Below are 17,854 nucleotides of genomic sequence, written 5' to 3'. Positions count from 1 at the left end.
GGTGGTAGTCCTGAGAATTTATAATAGCTTGTAGTGGCTCCAAGGTGTTGACAAATTGGAAAGCTATTTCAATTCAACCATCATTTGTTAAGTGACTGTTGCATCATCAATGCTTGTTTGCAGAATTCATCCACATATTGGGAAGGCAAAGCTGATATGGAAACTCTTCAAAGAGTTTATGGCATTTCATTCCCAGACCCCAAAATGTTGAAAGAATGGGAGAAATTCCAAGAGGAAGCAAAAAATAGAGATCACCGAAAGATTGGCCGGGTAAGTGTAATGATCTAATATGATGTTAATGAAATGCCTTAATGAGATATATTTCTAAAATATTTCATTTTCACTTGGAATGATATCAGATATCAGACTCCTTTGGTCATTTGCTTTCTCTTCTCTTGCCTAGGATCAGGAACTCTATTTCTTTCATGAACTCAGTCCTGGAAGTTGCTTTTTCCTGCCAAAAGGAGCCCACATCTATAATACACTTATTGAATTCATTAGGGTAAATTGTATTCTTTCATTGTGTTGTTTAGTGCCAGACTACCTTCCTAGGGCTTTTCAAATACGGGGTATAAACTGACTTAACTTAAGGACTCTTAGGGGAAAAGAATAATTTTGATTTGGGGGGGAGAAGTAAAACAACTTGAATGTGAGTTTGTTCTTACATGCTATAAATAGTTTTTAAGTCTTTTTCTATATTAATATATATTGATAACATAGTATTGAAAGATACTGCATATGCATGTATAAGTAAAGTCACTAAAACTGATGTGTGACCTAGAGACATTTATCTGGTCTTTGTTTTGTTGGCACACTTGCTTAATCATATCTCAGTGAGATCTTTTCTCAAAGTTTTCTTAGTTTGTTGTTTACTTTGCTTAGGTTAATTTCTTTTTTTTAAAATACAGTGTAATTGTTTTTCTAGCTCATTATTTTTAGGATCTTGGTTTTATTGGGGGGTGTTTGCTTTTTCAGAGTGTGTATAGGAAAAGGGGGTTCCAGGAGGTTGTCACCCCAAATATCTATAATAGTAAACTCTGGATGACTTCAGGACACTGGCAGCACTACAGTGAAAACATGTTCTCTTTTGAAGTTGAGAAAGAGACATTTGCTCTGAAGCCCATGAACTGCCCTGGACACTGGTATGTAGCTTGCTTTGAGTTTCTAGTGTTATCTGTTCAAATATTACAATGAGACTGAATTTACTTTCTCTTTCTGGAAAGATTTTCTCTTTATGATGATACACTACATGTTTTTCTGGGAAATTTGGGTAAGTGTAATACTGTGATAATGTCTTTCTGATTGGGATGCAGGAATCTGGAGATAACCACTTCCATGAGGGGTATATGAAAACTCCATAGATGTTAGGAAGACACTTGAGTATATGTACTCTTATTAAAATGGCATTCCCTTTTCCCTCCTACCTGCTGTGAATGGAGGGCTGCTTGGCATGGGGATAGGGAGAGTTGTGGAAATTCAAGTTCAGCCTTTTGCCCAGCCTGTTCTTTTCCCAGTTTGATAAGCATGTATTAAGTGCCTGGTAGGTACTAGGCATTGTGCTGGAACTAAGTATATGAAGACAAGAATTACCTTCCAGATAGCTCCCAAAACAGGAAATTAAGTTAACAAATTCAGCTATTTCAAGGAATCAAGTGGGGTTTGTATCAACTCATCTTCCTAGGGTTCTAGGAACCCTATCTGCAAAAGATATTTGCAGGTCCTCCAAACTAAAATAAGTAGTTTTTTTGTTTTTTTTTTGTTGTTGTTTTTTTTTGTTGTTTTTTTTAATTTTTGAGTCCCAAATTCTTTTCCCCACTTTAGGTTCTCCTTCACCCATTGAGAAGGCAAGCGGTATGATAACTGGTATACATGTAATATCATGCAAAACATGATAAAGAAATATTAAAGCCCAAATATGTGGATGTGAATAGATATAGTAGGGAGGGATCATTCCCAGGCTGATTCCATGGTGTCAGGTGCTGTCTGGGGCTGCTAGGCCATTGAATCTTTAGAAGAAAAAAATCAAGATAAAGTGAATGCAATTGTTGTCAGTGATCCTACAGGGTTTTCTTCTTAGCAGTGTTGATCAGGAGACCATTTAGGCAGCATCCTCATTTTTAGGTGAGGAAGCTGAGGTCTAGAAGGTTGATGGGTAGTGACAGAGAAGCTTTATTTAATCTAAGGTCCTGTCACGGGAGAGCCAGCAATTTTTTAATTGGTCTATCTTGTCTTCCCAGATTTCTGCAAAGAGATTACTCACTGTTGTCTAGAGGTGATGTTTCATAGTGTTTTCTCTGTAGTTTTATTTATACAAGGCCCTTAAAATTGCTTCATAATAGTAGTCTGTTTAAATAAGCTCAGTAACTCAAAGTGTGAGAGATGTTGCTTCTTCTACTTTGAAATAGGAAGACTTTCAGTTTTCTGTAGGGATCTATTACACTGTAATCAGTGATTCTCAGAGTGTGGTATGGGTATTGCTGGAGGACCTGAAGAATCCTTCAAGGAGGACCATGACTTCAAGACTATTTTCATAATAATCCTAAGACATTTTTTCTAATGTGGTAAATATGGATAGGTATAACCTTATAAAGAAAAGCTGTCCAATGAGGTGGGCAGAGGGTGTTCCTCAATTTTTAGATGTTAAAAGACAAAAGTTTGAGAACCACTGTTGTAATGTAACATTTTGCCAATGTCATTGAATTAGTTGGCTGTTTGCAGTCTTGAATAGCAATGATTTTAATACCTTTTCTTTATTTTCAGTCTTTTATTTGATCATCGGCCCAGATCTTGGAGGGAGTTACCCCTGCGAATAGCTGACTTTGGGGTACTTCATCGAAATGAGCTGTCAGGAGCTCTCACAGGGCTTACAAGAGTACGGAGATTCCAGCAGGATGATGCTCACATATTCTGTACCATGGAGCAGGTACTAACTAGGCCCTATGAAATCAAATTTAAAATGCCAGAACTTAAATAAAAACAAGTAAATAATACATTTTTCAACCTTTTTTGTCCTAAACAAAACAAAGATTGAAGAGGAGATAAAGAATTGTTTGGACTTCTTGCGGACAGTGTATGATGTATTTGGATTTTCCTTTAAATTAAACCTTTCAACTCGCCCAGAAAAGTTCCTTGGAGATATTGAAGTATGGAATCAAGCTGAAAAGGTATTTTTATTCAAAGTTATTGGGATTGCATTGAATCTGAACAGTTTTTAAGAAACCCAAGCCTTTGGTGAGGATTTTATTTTTGTCATTGGTGATAGAATTAGGCTATGTTTTCTGTCTGATTACTTGATTTTTTTTTTTAAAGAAAAGATTATTATTTTTAAAGTGATCGTGTTATATTGGACTTGTAGTATATGAATGGATAGAAAATAGTGTCTTTAGTTTGAAACTAGAATGAAGGCAGTTATACACATTTCTTTTTTAATCTGTTGTTATTTTTAGCAACTTGAGAACAGCCTTAATGAATTTGGTGAGAAGTGGGTGTTAAACCCTGGGGATGGAGCATTCTATGGACCAAAGGTTAGTACCCAAATATGTTGATGTGAATAGATGAAGGGGGGGGAATAATTGAAATTCTCAGCAAAATCTTGACTTTTCTGAATGAAGTAACATTCTGCTTCTTATCACTAAAATTTTTTGTTTCAATTCTTCATGGTGGAGTGTTTCTAAAATTGTTACATATGGAGAAACAGGACATAGTATGTCATCAGGAAGACAGATGAGAGTAGAAGGATGTGGGCTTTTCATGTAGGAAGAGTGAGGTACAACCAAAGGATAGTGTCTTTCTTCTGCCTGTAGGACCATATTTAAATTCTTCTTTAGCTTTTAAAGATCTTTACTTGGCCCCACCCTCCTTCCAGCTTCATTGGACCCTTACTTTGCTTGTGCCACAGTCTGTGTTCTTAACAACTATTTGTTTATATTTGCCTTTTCCCAGTTTTCGATAAATTAAGGGTTTTTTTTCTTCCTCTTTTAACCATCCAACTGGTCACATATAAACCAATAATCCTTCTGCATCCTTTACATTATGATTTAAGCCCGTATATTTTTTTCACAGTTCATTTTCTCCTTTTTGCAACAAAATTGCTTTTAGCTTACCTGAAAACTGTTTGCTTTACATACATATTTTAGCAGTTTTTATTAAATGAAAATTATTTTCTCCCCTCCTTTTGGGTACCAACATGTTCTTCTATTAAAGAGGCATTGTCATCCATCCTTTACCAGTTGATTTGATACATTCTTTATGTAAAAGTAATTTTTATGACTCCGTACTAAAGAGCAGTACCTTGCATAGTACTATTTGGAGAGGGAGGGTACTAGTAGTGTGGGGATTAGGAAAGGAAATACACCTTCATGTAGAAGGTGGTGCTCAAGCTGTCTTGAATGAAGAATGTCATTGTATGAGGTTGAGGTGAGGATCTCAAGCATGGGAAGTGAGGGTTAGCAAAGGGATGGAGATGGGAGATAGAATGTTACTTGGCAGGAACATGGGTAAGGCCAATTGGGCTACATTAAAAGGAACCAGAAGAGAGTAATATCCAATGAGAATGGAAAGGTAGATTGGGGTCTGGTTGTGAAGGGTTTTGAAAGTTGAACACCAAATCCAATGACATTTTTTCAGTCCTTCTCTTTAGACTTTGTAGCATTTGACAGTTTGGCCTCACCCATTCTGCCTCCCTTCTGACAATTGGTTTTCTGAATCTTCTAATTCTGGCTCCTATGTCTTCCTTTCCTGCTTCTTCTCTAATCCCACAAATGTAAGTGTTGTAGAAATCCTCACCTTGGTCTTCTTTCTCCCTCTCTCTCTGTCTCTCTCTCTTTCTTTCTCTCTCCCCCACCCCCATCTCAAATCTCCTTCTCTCTCCTCCTGATCTCCACAGTTATTTACTCCCATGACTTTGAGTATCTCTCCCTCATGTTTGCTTCCAAGTCCATGTCTGTACGTTTCATCTTTTTCATATTTGCCTTTTCAGTTGCCTAATAAATATCTCTACCCAGCTGTTCCATCTGTCTGCAAAATTCTCATCTTTTCCTCCCCATACTTGTTCTTCATAATTCACAGTTAAGCTAATGGACCTCTGCAGTCTCTTACCCCAATGCCCTCATTTTACTGATGAGGAAACAGGCCAGAGAGATTAAATGAAATGCCTCCAATTTCTGGGGGTTTTTTTGTTTTTTTTTTTTTAATTTAATTAATTTGTTTTCAGTTTTCAACAATCACTTCCATAAGTCTTAAATTTTTTTCTCCCCCTCTCTCCCCGATACAGCATGCACTCTTATATGGGTTCTACACATATGTTCTTATTAAACACATTTTTGCATTAGTTGCATTGTATAGAAAAATTAAAACAAATGGGAGAAGCCATGAGAAAAACCAAGCCAAAACAAAACATAACACAAGAGAAAACAATCTGCTTCAATCTGCTTTCCAATTCCATAGTTCTTTCTCTGAATGTGGAAGGCTTTTTGCTTCAAGAGTCCTTTTGGGAATGTGTTAAGTCCTTGTGTTGCTGTGAAGGGCTAAGTCTGTCACAGACAGTCCTCTCCTCTCACTCTGTGGCTGTTACTGTGTACAACGTTCTCCTGGTTCTGCTCATTGCACTCAGCTTCAGTTCAGATATGTCTTTACAGGTTTTTCTGAAGTCTCTCATTTCTTACAGCCCAATTGATGGACATTCCCTCGATTTCCAGTTCTTGGCCACCAGGAAAAGAGCTCCTATGAATATTTTTGTGCATGTGGGAGGGACCTTTTTGCATTTGTATGATCTCTTTGGGATACAGCCCTAGAAGCGATATTGCTGGGTCAAAGGGTATGCACATTTTTGTAGCCCTTTGGGCATAGTTCCAAATTGCTCTCCAGAATGGTTGGATCAGCTCACAGCTCCACCAACAAGGAATTAGTGTTCCAACTCTCCCATATCTTCTCCAACATTCATCATACTCCTGTTTTGTCATGTTAGCCACTCTCATGAACACTGAGATGAACACTGCCTGTTCATATCCTTTGACCATTTATCAATTGGGGCCTGTTTCTGTTTCTGTTTCTTTCACACAGTAGGCCCGTCTTTAATGTTCATCCAGTGAGTAGCACTACTACGATCTGAGCCATCTGTTCTCAAAATGTCATTCTTTTGTAATCCTCCTTCATTCTCTCACATCTCAACAGCTCATGAATGTTATTAATTCACATCCTTCCTTTGCCTACCCCGCCCCACCCCTGCCCCACTTTCCCATTTCCACTCCTGCTGTGCCAGCACTTGAATTCAGACACTCCTTCTCCCTTGTCTTAATTATTGTGATACCTTTTTGTTATTAATTGCACAAAACATTTCATTTCCTGACACTGGGCATTTTCACAGGTTGCCCTCTAGGACTGACCTTCACCTCTCATTCCTGACTTCCCTTATGTCCAAGCTAAAGTCTTACATTCTGCAAGAAACCTTTCTTGATCTTAGTGCCTTCTTTCTGAAGTCATTTCCTGTTTCTCCTGTACACATCCTGTTCGTATGTAATTTGTTTACATAGTCTTTCCCATTTAGTCCATGAGATTCTGGAGAGATGGAGCTAGCATTTGCCTGTCTTTATATCCCCACTGCTCAACTCAGTATCTGGCATTTAGTAAGCATTTAATAAGTGCAGGTTGACTCTTTATTTGGCTCCTGGCTCCCACTGGGACACCACACTGACCAGAAAGTTCTGCACATTACTCCTGGACTAATCTTCCCAATGCTGATCACATACCTCCTTGTTTCTTGTGGGATAGAATTTAAACTCCATGGCCTGTGGTCCAGGCCAGGGATGGAGACAGGCAACTTCAATGTACTTTGTACAGTTTTGTCTATACCCATTCCTTCCACTGACTTCCTTTATATTCCATCTTGTCATGGACCATTCTAAAAGCATGTCCATCCTTGAAATCCTTTGTCAGTTAGCACTTTCCTCAGTAAAACCTTGTCTGTTAGCCCTCTCTTCAGACTCTCCTCATTCTCCTCCCAGCCATACTCCAGGCATGCACACAGGCCAGAAATGATTTCTCCCTTCCCTGAATTCTCACAGCTCTTCATTTGTATCAGATGTAGATGGAGTGCTGGGTGTGGAGTCAGGAAACTCTCTGTTCACATTCAGCCTCCACCTCTTCTAACTACTATGTGACCGTGGCTGAGGCACTCTGAATGTCAGATTCCTCAGGAGTAATTCGTGTAGGACTTGCTGTACCAAACTGTTAGGAAGCACGGAAGAGAGAATCCATGTAAATTAATCTGCACTTTTCAAATGTTAGCTAATATTATTTGTATTATCTTTCTTGCACTTAGCAGATTTTAATTTATATACATTTTATGCCACTTACAAATTGTATATTCTTTGAGGGCAGGGATCTTATATTGATATATTTGTCCTTTATCACCTAGCATAACGTTACTTCTTCTATACATTTAACCGTTACTCAGTTTTGATTGAAGAAGAGATTGGCAACAGTAACTCATTATTTGCTACTGCAGAGATTATTTCGCAGTGAATTTGATCTTTTGTAGATTGACATTGAGATTAAAGATGCTATTGGTCGATACCACCAGTGTGCAACAATTCAACTAGATTTTCAACTGCCAGTTAGATTTAATCTCACTTATGTAAGGTGAGTGTACCTCTGCATCATTTCCCAGGTGAGTCTTTGATTTAAAAAGAATATTTAAAGGCTTTTCTAGTTAAGTGCTCCTATGATTCTTTATCCTATCATAGAGGTGACATCTGCCTTTTGAAGGCCATGTAAATGGAAATTCACTCTGGTGGGGCCAATCAAACCAGGAGGACTTTGAGTAGGCCCCATTCTGGACTCTCTGTCTGTTGTCCTAGGACTTGCCTGGTTAATAAATTTGGAGTTTTACACAATTGGTTTGGCCAAAAATGTGAAACTTTTTAGCTGTAGCAGCTGTATGAAATTACATAAGGGTTGTGATCTGTGCTAGTAGAGGGAGAACCCACATCAAGGAAATTAGAATATTGAAGTAATATTTAAGAGTAGATATTTACCAAAATACCCATTTTTTTTTCTTCATAGTCATGATGGTGATGATAAAAAAAGGCCAGTAATTATTCATAGAGCTGTTTTGGGATCTGTGGAAAGAATGATTGCAATCCTAACTGAAAACTATGGAGGCAAATGGTAAGGCAGAAGCATGTTCATTTAAAAATGTAATGCGTACATAAATTGACAAGACTTGGTTAATGTGTTGATTGGTTTTGCTGAATTGTTGTTTTTTCTCCATTTTTATTCTTTGTTATAAGGGATGGTCCTCTAGGGTAGGCATGGTGAAGGAGTATATTAGAAAATGCAGGTGAGACATAAATAAAGGATAGCAATAAAAACCAGGAATCCAGGTTCTCTGAGTGCAGTGTTTTGTTTTCATCTTTGTGTCCTGACATAGGAACAGACACCACACTTATGCTGGATTTGTGTAGCCTAGCATGCGGCTGTGCACATACTAGGCATGTGATGAATGAGGATAGCGTGGGGGTGGGAATAATAATGTCTTAATAGGGATGCCAGCTGGACCTGTGATTTTACTTGGTACAGGGAACTTGCTAGGGAAGAAGCCGCCTCTGCTAGTACAGGGTGGCACCTCCTCAGTCACTTAGTTGCCTAGAGCACCCAGTGGTTACTTGACTTCCCCTGGACCACATAGCCAGTATGTATCACAGATGGGACTTGAAGCAGGGTCTTACTGATTCCAAGGCCTGCTCCTTTCTGTTATGCCATGGTGCTTTTATATCCCAATACATAAGGAAATCTAAGGAATATCTTTTGAGTTTGTCTGTAGTCTGGGAAGAGAGAATAATGTTAATTGAGCTTTTTCATCTCATTTCACTTAAAATGTCAGTGAATGATAGTTTATTCCTAATCAGAGTTTTTGAAACTTTGCCATCAATATGAATAAAATTCTATTCAGCCATTAATTGATCATTGTAAACAAAGAGCTGTGGAAAGCTCAGCAGCTTTTAAAATTCCCATTCTTTATTTCAGGAAAAGAATAATATTGAGAACTTCTGTAAGAATAATGTTGAGAAATTCTCTAAGGAGAATTTTATCATTGTTAGCAATAACTAATATGCCTAACATTTTCATTTTCTCCCACAGGCCTTTCTGGCTGTCTCCTCGGCAGGTTATGGTGGTACCAGTGGGACCAACGTGTGATGAATATGCCCAAAAGGTGATCCATAAAGTTGGGAAGCATAAGTTTTGCTGCTGACATTCTCTTTTTTTTAGGCGTTTGCAAGCTATTTGTAGATTTTTCTCTCAGGTTGCCTATATCAAAGATAAGTGTGATTCTCACAGTCATGGACATGCCCTGACATATTATATTCATTTTTCAGCTTTGGGGAAGATCATTGCTGTGTGATTAGTAGAAAGATTTATCAGCTATAGATTTTTCAAGTGGTGTTGTTAAACTCGAAGACATTGCAGTGTTAAAAATCTATCTTATTTCCATACAAATGTCTTTGAGCCTTTTGAAAACCTGTGCGCGTGCGCGCGCGCACACACACACACACATACACACACACTCTTCCACTCTCTCTCTCTCTCATTGACTGAGCTTGGCCTCAGACCCACATATATTGCTGCTTCAGGTTCACTGCTCTGCCTCTGTAGTTCAACTATACTTAGCCACTTAATGTTGCTTCTCCCTTATTAGTTTGAGAAAAGCACTTTGTAAACCTTACTGTTGTATCTACATGCAGATTTTCATTATCTCTACTTTTATTTTTTTATTGGTGTGAGCACTCCCCACATTGAGGTCTCATTGAGGCTCAGGTCCTCTAGAACTTAGTAAAAAGGTCTTTATTTGTTGTAACTGAAATCTGGCAGCCAGACTTAGTGAGAGGTTGGTCCCCAGACAACAGACATCTAGTCCAAGCCTAGGCCTAGACTTAGTCTTTCCAGCTTAATATAGGATTTATTTAAAAAGCTTTTATCCCCATAGCACATTCTTCAAGAATCCAGGGCCATATTTCAGGATCTGCAGACTATAATTAGCCTTTGAAGTTGGGCTTTAATGGATTATTATTATTGGTTGTAATAGTGTGGTAATACTGATAAATAAATTTCTGAGTTTCAATTTAATGAGTACTTACTGAGTGACTGCTGTGTACAATACAAATATTCCCTTTGCTTCCTCTGTGCAACCTGTAAGGGGCAAGTATTCCTCAGGGACAGGGTAGTTACTTCTGGGTACCAGGAATCTTTAAAATCTCCTCTTTGATTAGAAGAGAGTGTCTTCACCTCTCTAGGCCAGTTTTTTGTGTATTCTGAATTTTAAGGTCTTGGTTGACCCTGTGGGGACAAGAGCTACAGATTTGGATTCCTCTGCTTTGCACCCATATGTATAAGGCTTTTGTAAATTGGATCCTGCTGATGCACAGTGTATAACCAGATATATGTGGGTATTACCGACCAAATCTTGAGCCTGATTACTTTTGACTAGCATGACATAGATTAATCCCCATGTGAGCTTGATATTTGAAAAAGTCAATATTTCTCATACTTTGAAATTCATGTTTATTTAAAATAGGAAAGAACTCCAGTTGGATCGTGACTGAAGCTTTGCTCATTGGAATTGTTAAATTTAACCGTTAGTTGTCTTAGAGTTTGTTTCATAGGGGTTTTGGGTTTTTTGCTTTTCCTGGAGGCACATCTGTGGATTATGTTATTAGACATTTTGTTTTCTGTGTTCAGAAGAAGTTCTGGGGAGTTTTCTTGTAGTATTTCTTGGATTAAGGTATTCAGATTTTTTACTTCTTGGAGACATATAGTCCTTAAGTTTCTGTGCATTTTGTCTTCAAGATCATATATTTTGTTTGTATGAAAATCTTCTTTTCTTTTTAATGTTATTGCTTTTAGCTTCTTAAACCATTCAGAGAATATCCTGTCATGGTCTGTGTTCTCTTGGAAATCCACAGTGTCTTTTGCCTCCTCAAGTGTCTTGTCTTGCACTGTTGATTCATGGATGTCTAGAATTGTTTAGCTGATCTGGAGGCCATATTCCTTGTTATTATCTTCCTGTTTTTGATGTGCTTATATTTAAGGTCTTTAATTGATATTTCTTCCTCCTAAGGTCTTTGGTAATTTTGGTCTTTTCCCTAATATTCCTCTTATTCACTTTCTGATACTTTCCTTTTTGATATGTGGCTTCCCTGGGGTTGTGGGCCATAAAAGTCATTTCAGCCTGATCCCATGTTAGGCAGTTCACATTTCATCTGCGTTACGTGATTTCTGGGGGACAGAACTGGTCTCTGTTGGATGCTGGGCCTTTTGGTTTCCCAAGTTGTTGTCAGGGGTAGGAAAGGTAATAAATGAGTTCTGTTGTGCAAGTTCTTGGCCTGGTTTGTGAAGCCCTATCAGAACATGGCAGGAGGCAGGGGCCATGCTGCTGAGTGAGTGTGTTGGGGATTCAGAATTTGCCTTCTCTACTGTTAGTTTATCAGGTTTTTACCTCCTTACTGTGCTTAGTGTCTTGGACCACGGAGACAGCTGAACTGCTTTATCTCATGTACCTAATTCCTATTTTGAAGAGAGGCCCTGAGAATCAGAAAATCCATCTTGCTGATCAGATGACCCAGATGTTTCCTGACGCATGGCTCAGTTGTAGTTTCTAAATGTAAGACATTGTAAAATGGCAGTGTTTAAAGTGCTTCCTTCAAAGTAGCAGTAGTGTTCACTTGTTGTGTAGGTGGAAACATTTGTACTAGCTAAGTGCACTAATCTGTTGGATAGTTAAGGAAAAAAACTTTTGAGAGAAACCTGGTTGATCTGTTGTTGGGAGATAAAGGTAAGCTAGTGTATGTTTGAACTGATGTGTCAGTGGCAAGGACATGGGGTGTCACGAAAAGAGTCTACTGCAAAGCGCTTTCCAGCATGATTTCTATTCTTCAACATGTTACCATTTGCAAGCCTAAAAATTTCTTTAAAATTGTATTTGAAATTCATTGCACTAAACTTACCGTTGCCTATAGCAACCACAGCTGTGTTCATTTAATGCTCATCTTGTTTTCAAAGGAAAAATTGTGTTTGTAATGAAAAGAACTCTTTATAAATACTTCCTTAAACATAGTCATTAGAATGTGTTCTTCAAGTTTGTTTAAATTACTCTCAGTAATCTATTTAATTAGATCACTGTGTATATGTGAGTATCAAGGAAATAATTGGATTGAGAGGCAGCTTTGCCTGGTAATTTGCCATTGGCCAGATTTTATCAATTAGATGAAGTTCCTTCACCGGGTTTAAAATAGAATCTGTTACCATCTTTTGTGATTGTCCATACTCAGCATTTTTGCTTTTTTGTAAAAAATAAACCAAAAAACGTTCCCATAAAGAATCAGCCATGAACAGTTAGTTACTGCTGACTACTCTGGTTATTGTGAATCTTCATAATGCATTCAGTAGAGAAAGCAGCCCTATAGAAAGGGTTAGAGCCATTTTATAGATGCCAAATGGAAGTTGGTACTAGCCCAGTCATAATCAATGATACAGCTGGATGTGTGTTCCAAAAAATTTGCACTTTATATTTCATAAAGTGATCAATTAATACAGCAACTGCTTTAATTTATAGAGGAAAATATTTTGAGTTATTTTTCACATGGTTTTTAGCATTTTTTTAATGCAGTATTTAAGTGTGTCCTTCAGACTCTCTTTGTGTTATTTTCCACATTTCCTTCTTGAAGATTCAGGTTAAAGAGGTTCTAAAAGCATTAATCAAAATAAAGTTTGAATTACTCTAAAATGTATCCTGTCTTGCCTAGGTACAACAACAGTTCCATGACGCTAAATTAGTGACTGACGTTGATTTGGATCCAGGCTGTACGTTGAACAAGAAGATCAGAAATGCACAGCTAGCACAGTATAACTTCATTCTAGGTAAAAATGAAAAATAATATTAAAGGCTATTGCCTAGTCCCTTAAAGAATTGGATTGAGTTGAGGTTGAACGCCATAAAAGGGCTGAATAGGCTGATCAAAAATCCTGTACATTTTAAATCAGCTGATTTGGGGAGCCTTATAGCTTTGTTACAGAACTCTGTAATTCACATAGCATAATGGAATATTTTGATGTATAGAAACATGATATCTAAGAGTTGTTCAAATTTTATATCCTTTCATCCCTTCCATTTCTCAGTTAACACAGGGTATTTCTGTGAAGATTGTCTTCAGTGCCTGATAGTGAACAGTATTAGTTTCAATTAGATACAAAAGCTGTTTACATTTACAGGGTACTTTAAGATTTATAAAATGCTTTTTTTTCCCACAGTTACCTGTTAAGTTAGATAATACATGTATTATTGTCCCCTTTTTATGTATGAGAACTGTTACAAGGGGAAATGACATGTCCAGGGTCGCATATTTAGTGATAGAACCAGTAAAATATACAGTGGTTATCTCAGTTACCCACACTGAATCCTTAAGGTATAAATTTATGTCACTAGATCGTCTCTAATGTCCCTTTAAGGAAGTTATAAAACTCTGATTCTAAATATCTTTATAGATTTGTTCTTGGTCTAGTCTAACGAAGATGTTTTGTGTCTCTTAGTTGTTGGTGAAAAAGAGAAAGCTGGTGGAACTGTGAATATCCGCACAAGAGATAACAAGGTGCACGGAGAACGCACGGTATCTGAAACAATTGAGAGGCTGCAGCAGCTGAAGCAGTCTCGAAGCAGGCAAGCAGAAGAAGAGTTTTAACAGACTTCCTCTCCTCCCTGCTCCAGCCCCCCCGATAGGTTCAGCATCAAAAGAACAGCAGGTTTTTTTGTTTTTCCAAATAACATTGTTTGTACAGGTTGTATAACTGGTCAGTTTTGGCACTGCCTGCTCAGGATTTGAGATGATTTTTTAGGGGGAGCCTCCTTACTTTGTTTTTGCCATTTTTAGACACTGAATAAATATACTTGAAACATTTGATTAATAAAGCAGACAGACTGAAAACTGATTAGATTTCCTGAATATCTGATCACTGAAAATAAAATGAGGAATTCTTCAAATTGATATGGGAAAATGTTATGTAAAATATGATTAATGAATAAATTTATATTTTCCACCTAAATTGATATTTGAAAATTATGTAGGGCAAGATTAGTGGTAGAAAATTAAATAATGAAAAAGAGTTTGGTATGTATCAAGCCAAATGCAAAATCCTTTGGCAACAACAAAAAAATCAGGGAAAGAGATGTATAAATGCTTTCATTCAATTTTAAAATAAATTGTTACTGAGGTGAAGTAGAGGAGCATAAAAGAATAATAACTTAATTCTCGTTTTAATAAAAAAATATGAACTCTTTCATTCTAAGAATTTCTTAAAATTTCAAAAGTGAATATTTAAAATTTTAAACATCCTAAGCCTTGGCCTCAGGTAGTTTGGTGCTTTGATAAGTACCTAATTTTGAAAGGTATAAGTTTTAGACAGGTTGACCATATGAATACATACCAAGATGTCCTAGACCTGGACTATCCATTCCTCTACTTCCCCACTCTAGAAAAAATTCCCCAAATTCCCTTGTCCATAATAAGGTAATAAATGGCTTACCCAAGGTACTTACTGAGTTATATCAGAATTCCTACCTAGGAGTCTTTGAAAGATTGTTTAGACTTCTCCAAAGCTGAGGAAACCCTTGCAGTCACTGAGCATCTACTATACAGAAGGCATTCTTAGATGTAGCTGAGGACCCTTATGAAACAACCTAAATTAAAGCAAAAGACTTCCTGTATTATACGGAGTAAAGACATGATTAGGATAAGCCACTTAGGGAGGTGTGTTGACTGGATGGAAGGAGACCATTACAAGTGAGAGAATTAGAAAAGTAAATGATAAGAACAGATGTCCGTGGAGAAGCCTAGTGAGTTGGAGGAGGGAGTGCAGTGAAAATGACACGATATGCAGTAGGCTGCTAATCTTTTCCTTCCTATACATTGCTGTGTTTAATTTTCATTGACACACCCCTCTATAATCTGATCCCAGTTTACCTTTCCCTTCTAATTTCCCACTACTCTATATAAACCATCTGCTCAAGTTATTTGTTGGATGACTACTGTGTCTGTCACTCCTCCTGCATAAGTATTTTAAACTCTAAGTGTCTATTATAGTCTAGCTTGTATATTTCCGCCTTTCCAGGTCTCTCCAATTGAATTTCTCTTTCCTCCTTTTAGTTCCTAAAGTGCTTAGTATCTATACTATAAATATGCCATATCATGTGAGTCATAGGGCTACTCACAGATGAATATTTGAGAGGTCAAAACACAAGAAGGACTGAATTTGCTTCAGACCCAAATGAATTCTCTCTGTCCTTTGGTCCTATTTTATTCAGTTTTGTTTTGTAAATCAACAACTTGTATGAATATCTAGAACTCACACCCATCAAGTCCTTGGCAGACATAAATCTGGAAAGATTAGTAATGGAACAGACAACTGAATCAAGCTTGATAGTACAAAGTTGGAAGGGATCTCATTTGTTCTGTAGTCTAGTCCTCTGCTTTTATAGGCACATTTTTTTTCAGTCCTGGTGCCATATTTTTTAAAGAAAACAAACAAAGCACATATGGAAAAGGTGTGAGGGCCAGGTGAGGGAACTGGTATATGAATTGCCATCAGTGCTGAGAGGAGGAAAGTGTCATGCCATTGGTCTGTTATTCCAGAGGCTTCTACTGAAACCGTAACCACAGTAAGCATTCCTCAAAATGTCTATTGAACTGGGACCAGGATAGGAGGGGAAGGGGAGCTAGACTTCAGCTCAGGAGGAAGTTTGTAGGGCTGCACTGTCATAAAGTTCATGTGTTCCCAAGCCAAAATGGCATAAAAACCATCTTTTGGGCATTATTATAAGAGGGGATTCATATCTGAAATGGGAGGGTGGATTAGATTACCTCAAGTTCATTCTAAGTGCGTACAATATTCTACTGTTATCTTTTCATGCAGACATACAATCGTTCTAAATAGACATAAAAGTCCTCCAGGGCAAGGAGAGTCTACTTTGAACCATCACCATCTCCCTGACCACCACATGAGACCTTGCACAATAGATGATTGTTGTTTTAGTGGGGTGAGGAGGGTTATTCTAAATTCTTCTACAGCAGTAGAAATTAGGTAAATTTTGTAGGTAAATTTTGAAGGAAAATTATTCTGATGAATTATCCATTCAGATCAAGAAGCACGTAGGATAGGAGAAAAGTTTTAGAAGGCCGTTCCAGTAACCAGACTTGAGATAATAATGATAGACTTGGAGTGGTGGAAAAAGAAAGGAAGGAGGTGCATCTGAGAGCTTTGGGAAGGGGAACTAACAGGAAAATTATCTTAAGAAAAGCTGTTCTAATAGTATCTTCGAAGGCTTTTAAATAACCACCTACTACTCATTCAACAAGACAAAGGTTGTATGAGACATATCCAAGATGAATTAAATAATTCTCTTCCCTCCAGAAGCTCCCTGGTTTTTAAGTTGTTCTCCCAGAACTACCTAAGGCAGTATGATGAGCTAGAAGATATATTTGACAGGTTGGACCAACCGGCCTTTGAGATCCCTTCCAGCCCTCAGTCTTTGACCCTATGAGAGTTTTACAAACTGGGTTTTTATATTGAAGAGGGTTATTCAGAGTTATTTACTCTGATTTTGAGCCTGATGACAAGCTTCTTTTACTTTCCTTTCTTCCTGGGTCTTTAGTACCACGTAAAGGCAGCTGGGTGGATAGAGTGCTGGGTCTCAAGTCAGGAAGATCTGAATTCCAAGTGCAGCTGCAAGACACTTAGTAGCTGTGTGACCCTGCGCAAGTCACTTAACCCCTATTTGCCTCCATTCCTCATCTGAAAAATGGGGACACGCTGGAGGAAGAAGTGGCAAATCTCTCCAGTTTCTTTGCCAAGGAAGTGTCTTGGACAAAGTCCTCGGGGTCATATAGAGTTGGACATGACTGAACAACCATAAATCGGACACATTGTAGTGGGACTTTCATAATGTTTGTCAAAGAATAAATGGTGGAATGAATGCATTCTCCTTGACCTTCTAATTGAGGACAGTCAGACTTTCAGATTCAGAAGTAATGTCATATTAATCTAATCACAGAGCAGCTCTGGGAAGGTTCTTTCTAAAGTGCATTATAGATTTGAACACTGTCTTCTCATTAACACTTCTAATGGAATTCTTAGGGCAGCATGTAACATATTGCATTCCCCTGGTTTTAGTAGTTTTTAAAATTTTAAAATTTTTCAGGCTTCACTATGGCCTTAGGTATCAACATAACTTAAAAGGAACTTCAGCACACTCAGTAGTTATTATTAAGCATAATAAAATTAACTTTGGCGAAGTGGAAGGAGTTCTAAACCAAGAGTTTGACGGCTTGGGTCCTAGTACAAACTCTGACCAAATCACAGTACTCCGGGCCTCAGTCAGTCAGTTGACAAGCATATGTTATAAGCTTGTAATGGTCCAGGCACTGTGCTAAGCACTGAAGATAACAGGAAAAGGTAAAAGACAGACCCTGCCCTCAAGGAGAATACAGCAGCCCAGATTGGTCTGCTTTCTACATGATGCCTCCTCATATGTTTGGAGAAAAATGTTCAGTCACCAGCCCCAACTAAATGTCCTCAGGTCCTTCTATCGTTCTGCCAATTAATTAATTACATGGCTCCCAGAACCTTCATCCTCCTGGAAACCATAGGTTCTCACCAGTGTTTCAGTTTCCCTCTTTAAAGAGTGAGAGCCAAACACATAAATCAGCAGAGTACAATGAGACTATTATTTTTCCTTTGCCACTATCAAATGTGTCAACAACAGAAATGGATTATGCCCTAAGGACCACCACCAGACCTTTCCAGCTGATGT

The 17,854-nt window shown here is 37.9% G+C and overlaps 1 protein-coding gene across 3 annotated transcripts in view; it reads left to right on the top strand.

Moving 5' to 3' along the window:
* TARS1 (threonyl-tRNA synthetase 1) overlaps positions 1-14,091 on the top strand; it is a 38,922-nt gene extending 24,831 nt beyond the window's left edge. For all 3 annotated transcript variants that reach the window (XM_072605887.1, XM_072605889.1, XM_072605888.1), the window contains 11 exons: positions 124-270; positions 404-502; positions 976-1,142; positions 2,761-2,923; positions 3,027-3,164; positions 3,447-3,524; positions 7,538-7,638; positions 8,062-8,166; positions 9,139-9,211; positions 12,798-12,912; positions 13,582-14,091. In XM_072605887.1, coding sequence (XP_072461988.1) covers positions 124-270; positions 404-502; positions 976-1,142; positions 2,761-2,923; positions 3,027-3,164; positions 3,447-3,524; positions 7,538-7,638; positions 8,062-8,166; positions 9,139-9,211; positions 12,798-12,912; positions 13,582-13,730 — 1,335 coding nt within the window. In that variant the 3' untranslated portion in view covers positions 13,731-14,091. The remainder of the gene's footprint in view (positions 1-123; positions 271-403; positions 503-975; positions 1,143-2,760; positions 2,924-3,026; positions 3,165-3,446; positions 3,525-7,537; positions 7,639-8,061; positions 8,167-9,138; positions 9,212-12,797; positions 12,913-13,581) is intronic.
* Positions 14,092-17,854: the final 3,763 nt, after the last annotated feature.

The sequence above is a fragment of the Notamacropus eugenii genome, chromosome 4 (assembly GCF_028372415.1).
Source record: "Notamacropus eugenii isolate mMacEug1 chromosome 4, mMacEug1.pri_v2, whole genome shotgun sequence".
Taxonomy (NCBI): domain Eukaryota; kingdom Metazoa; phylum Chordata; class Mammalia; order Diprotodontia; family Macropodidae; genus Notamacropus; species Notamacropus eugenii.
The sequence above is the reverse complement of the archived record's forward strand: the minus strand, read 5'-3'. Positions and strand labels throughout refer to the sequence as shown.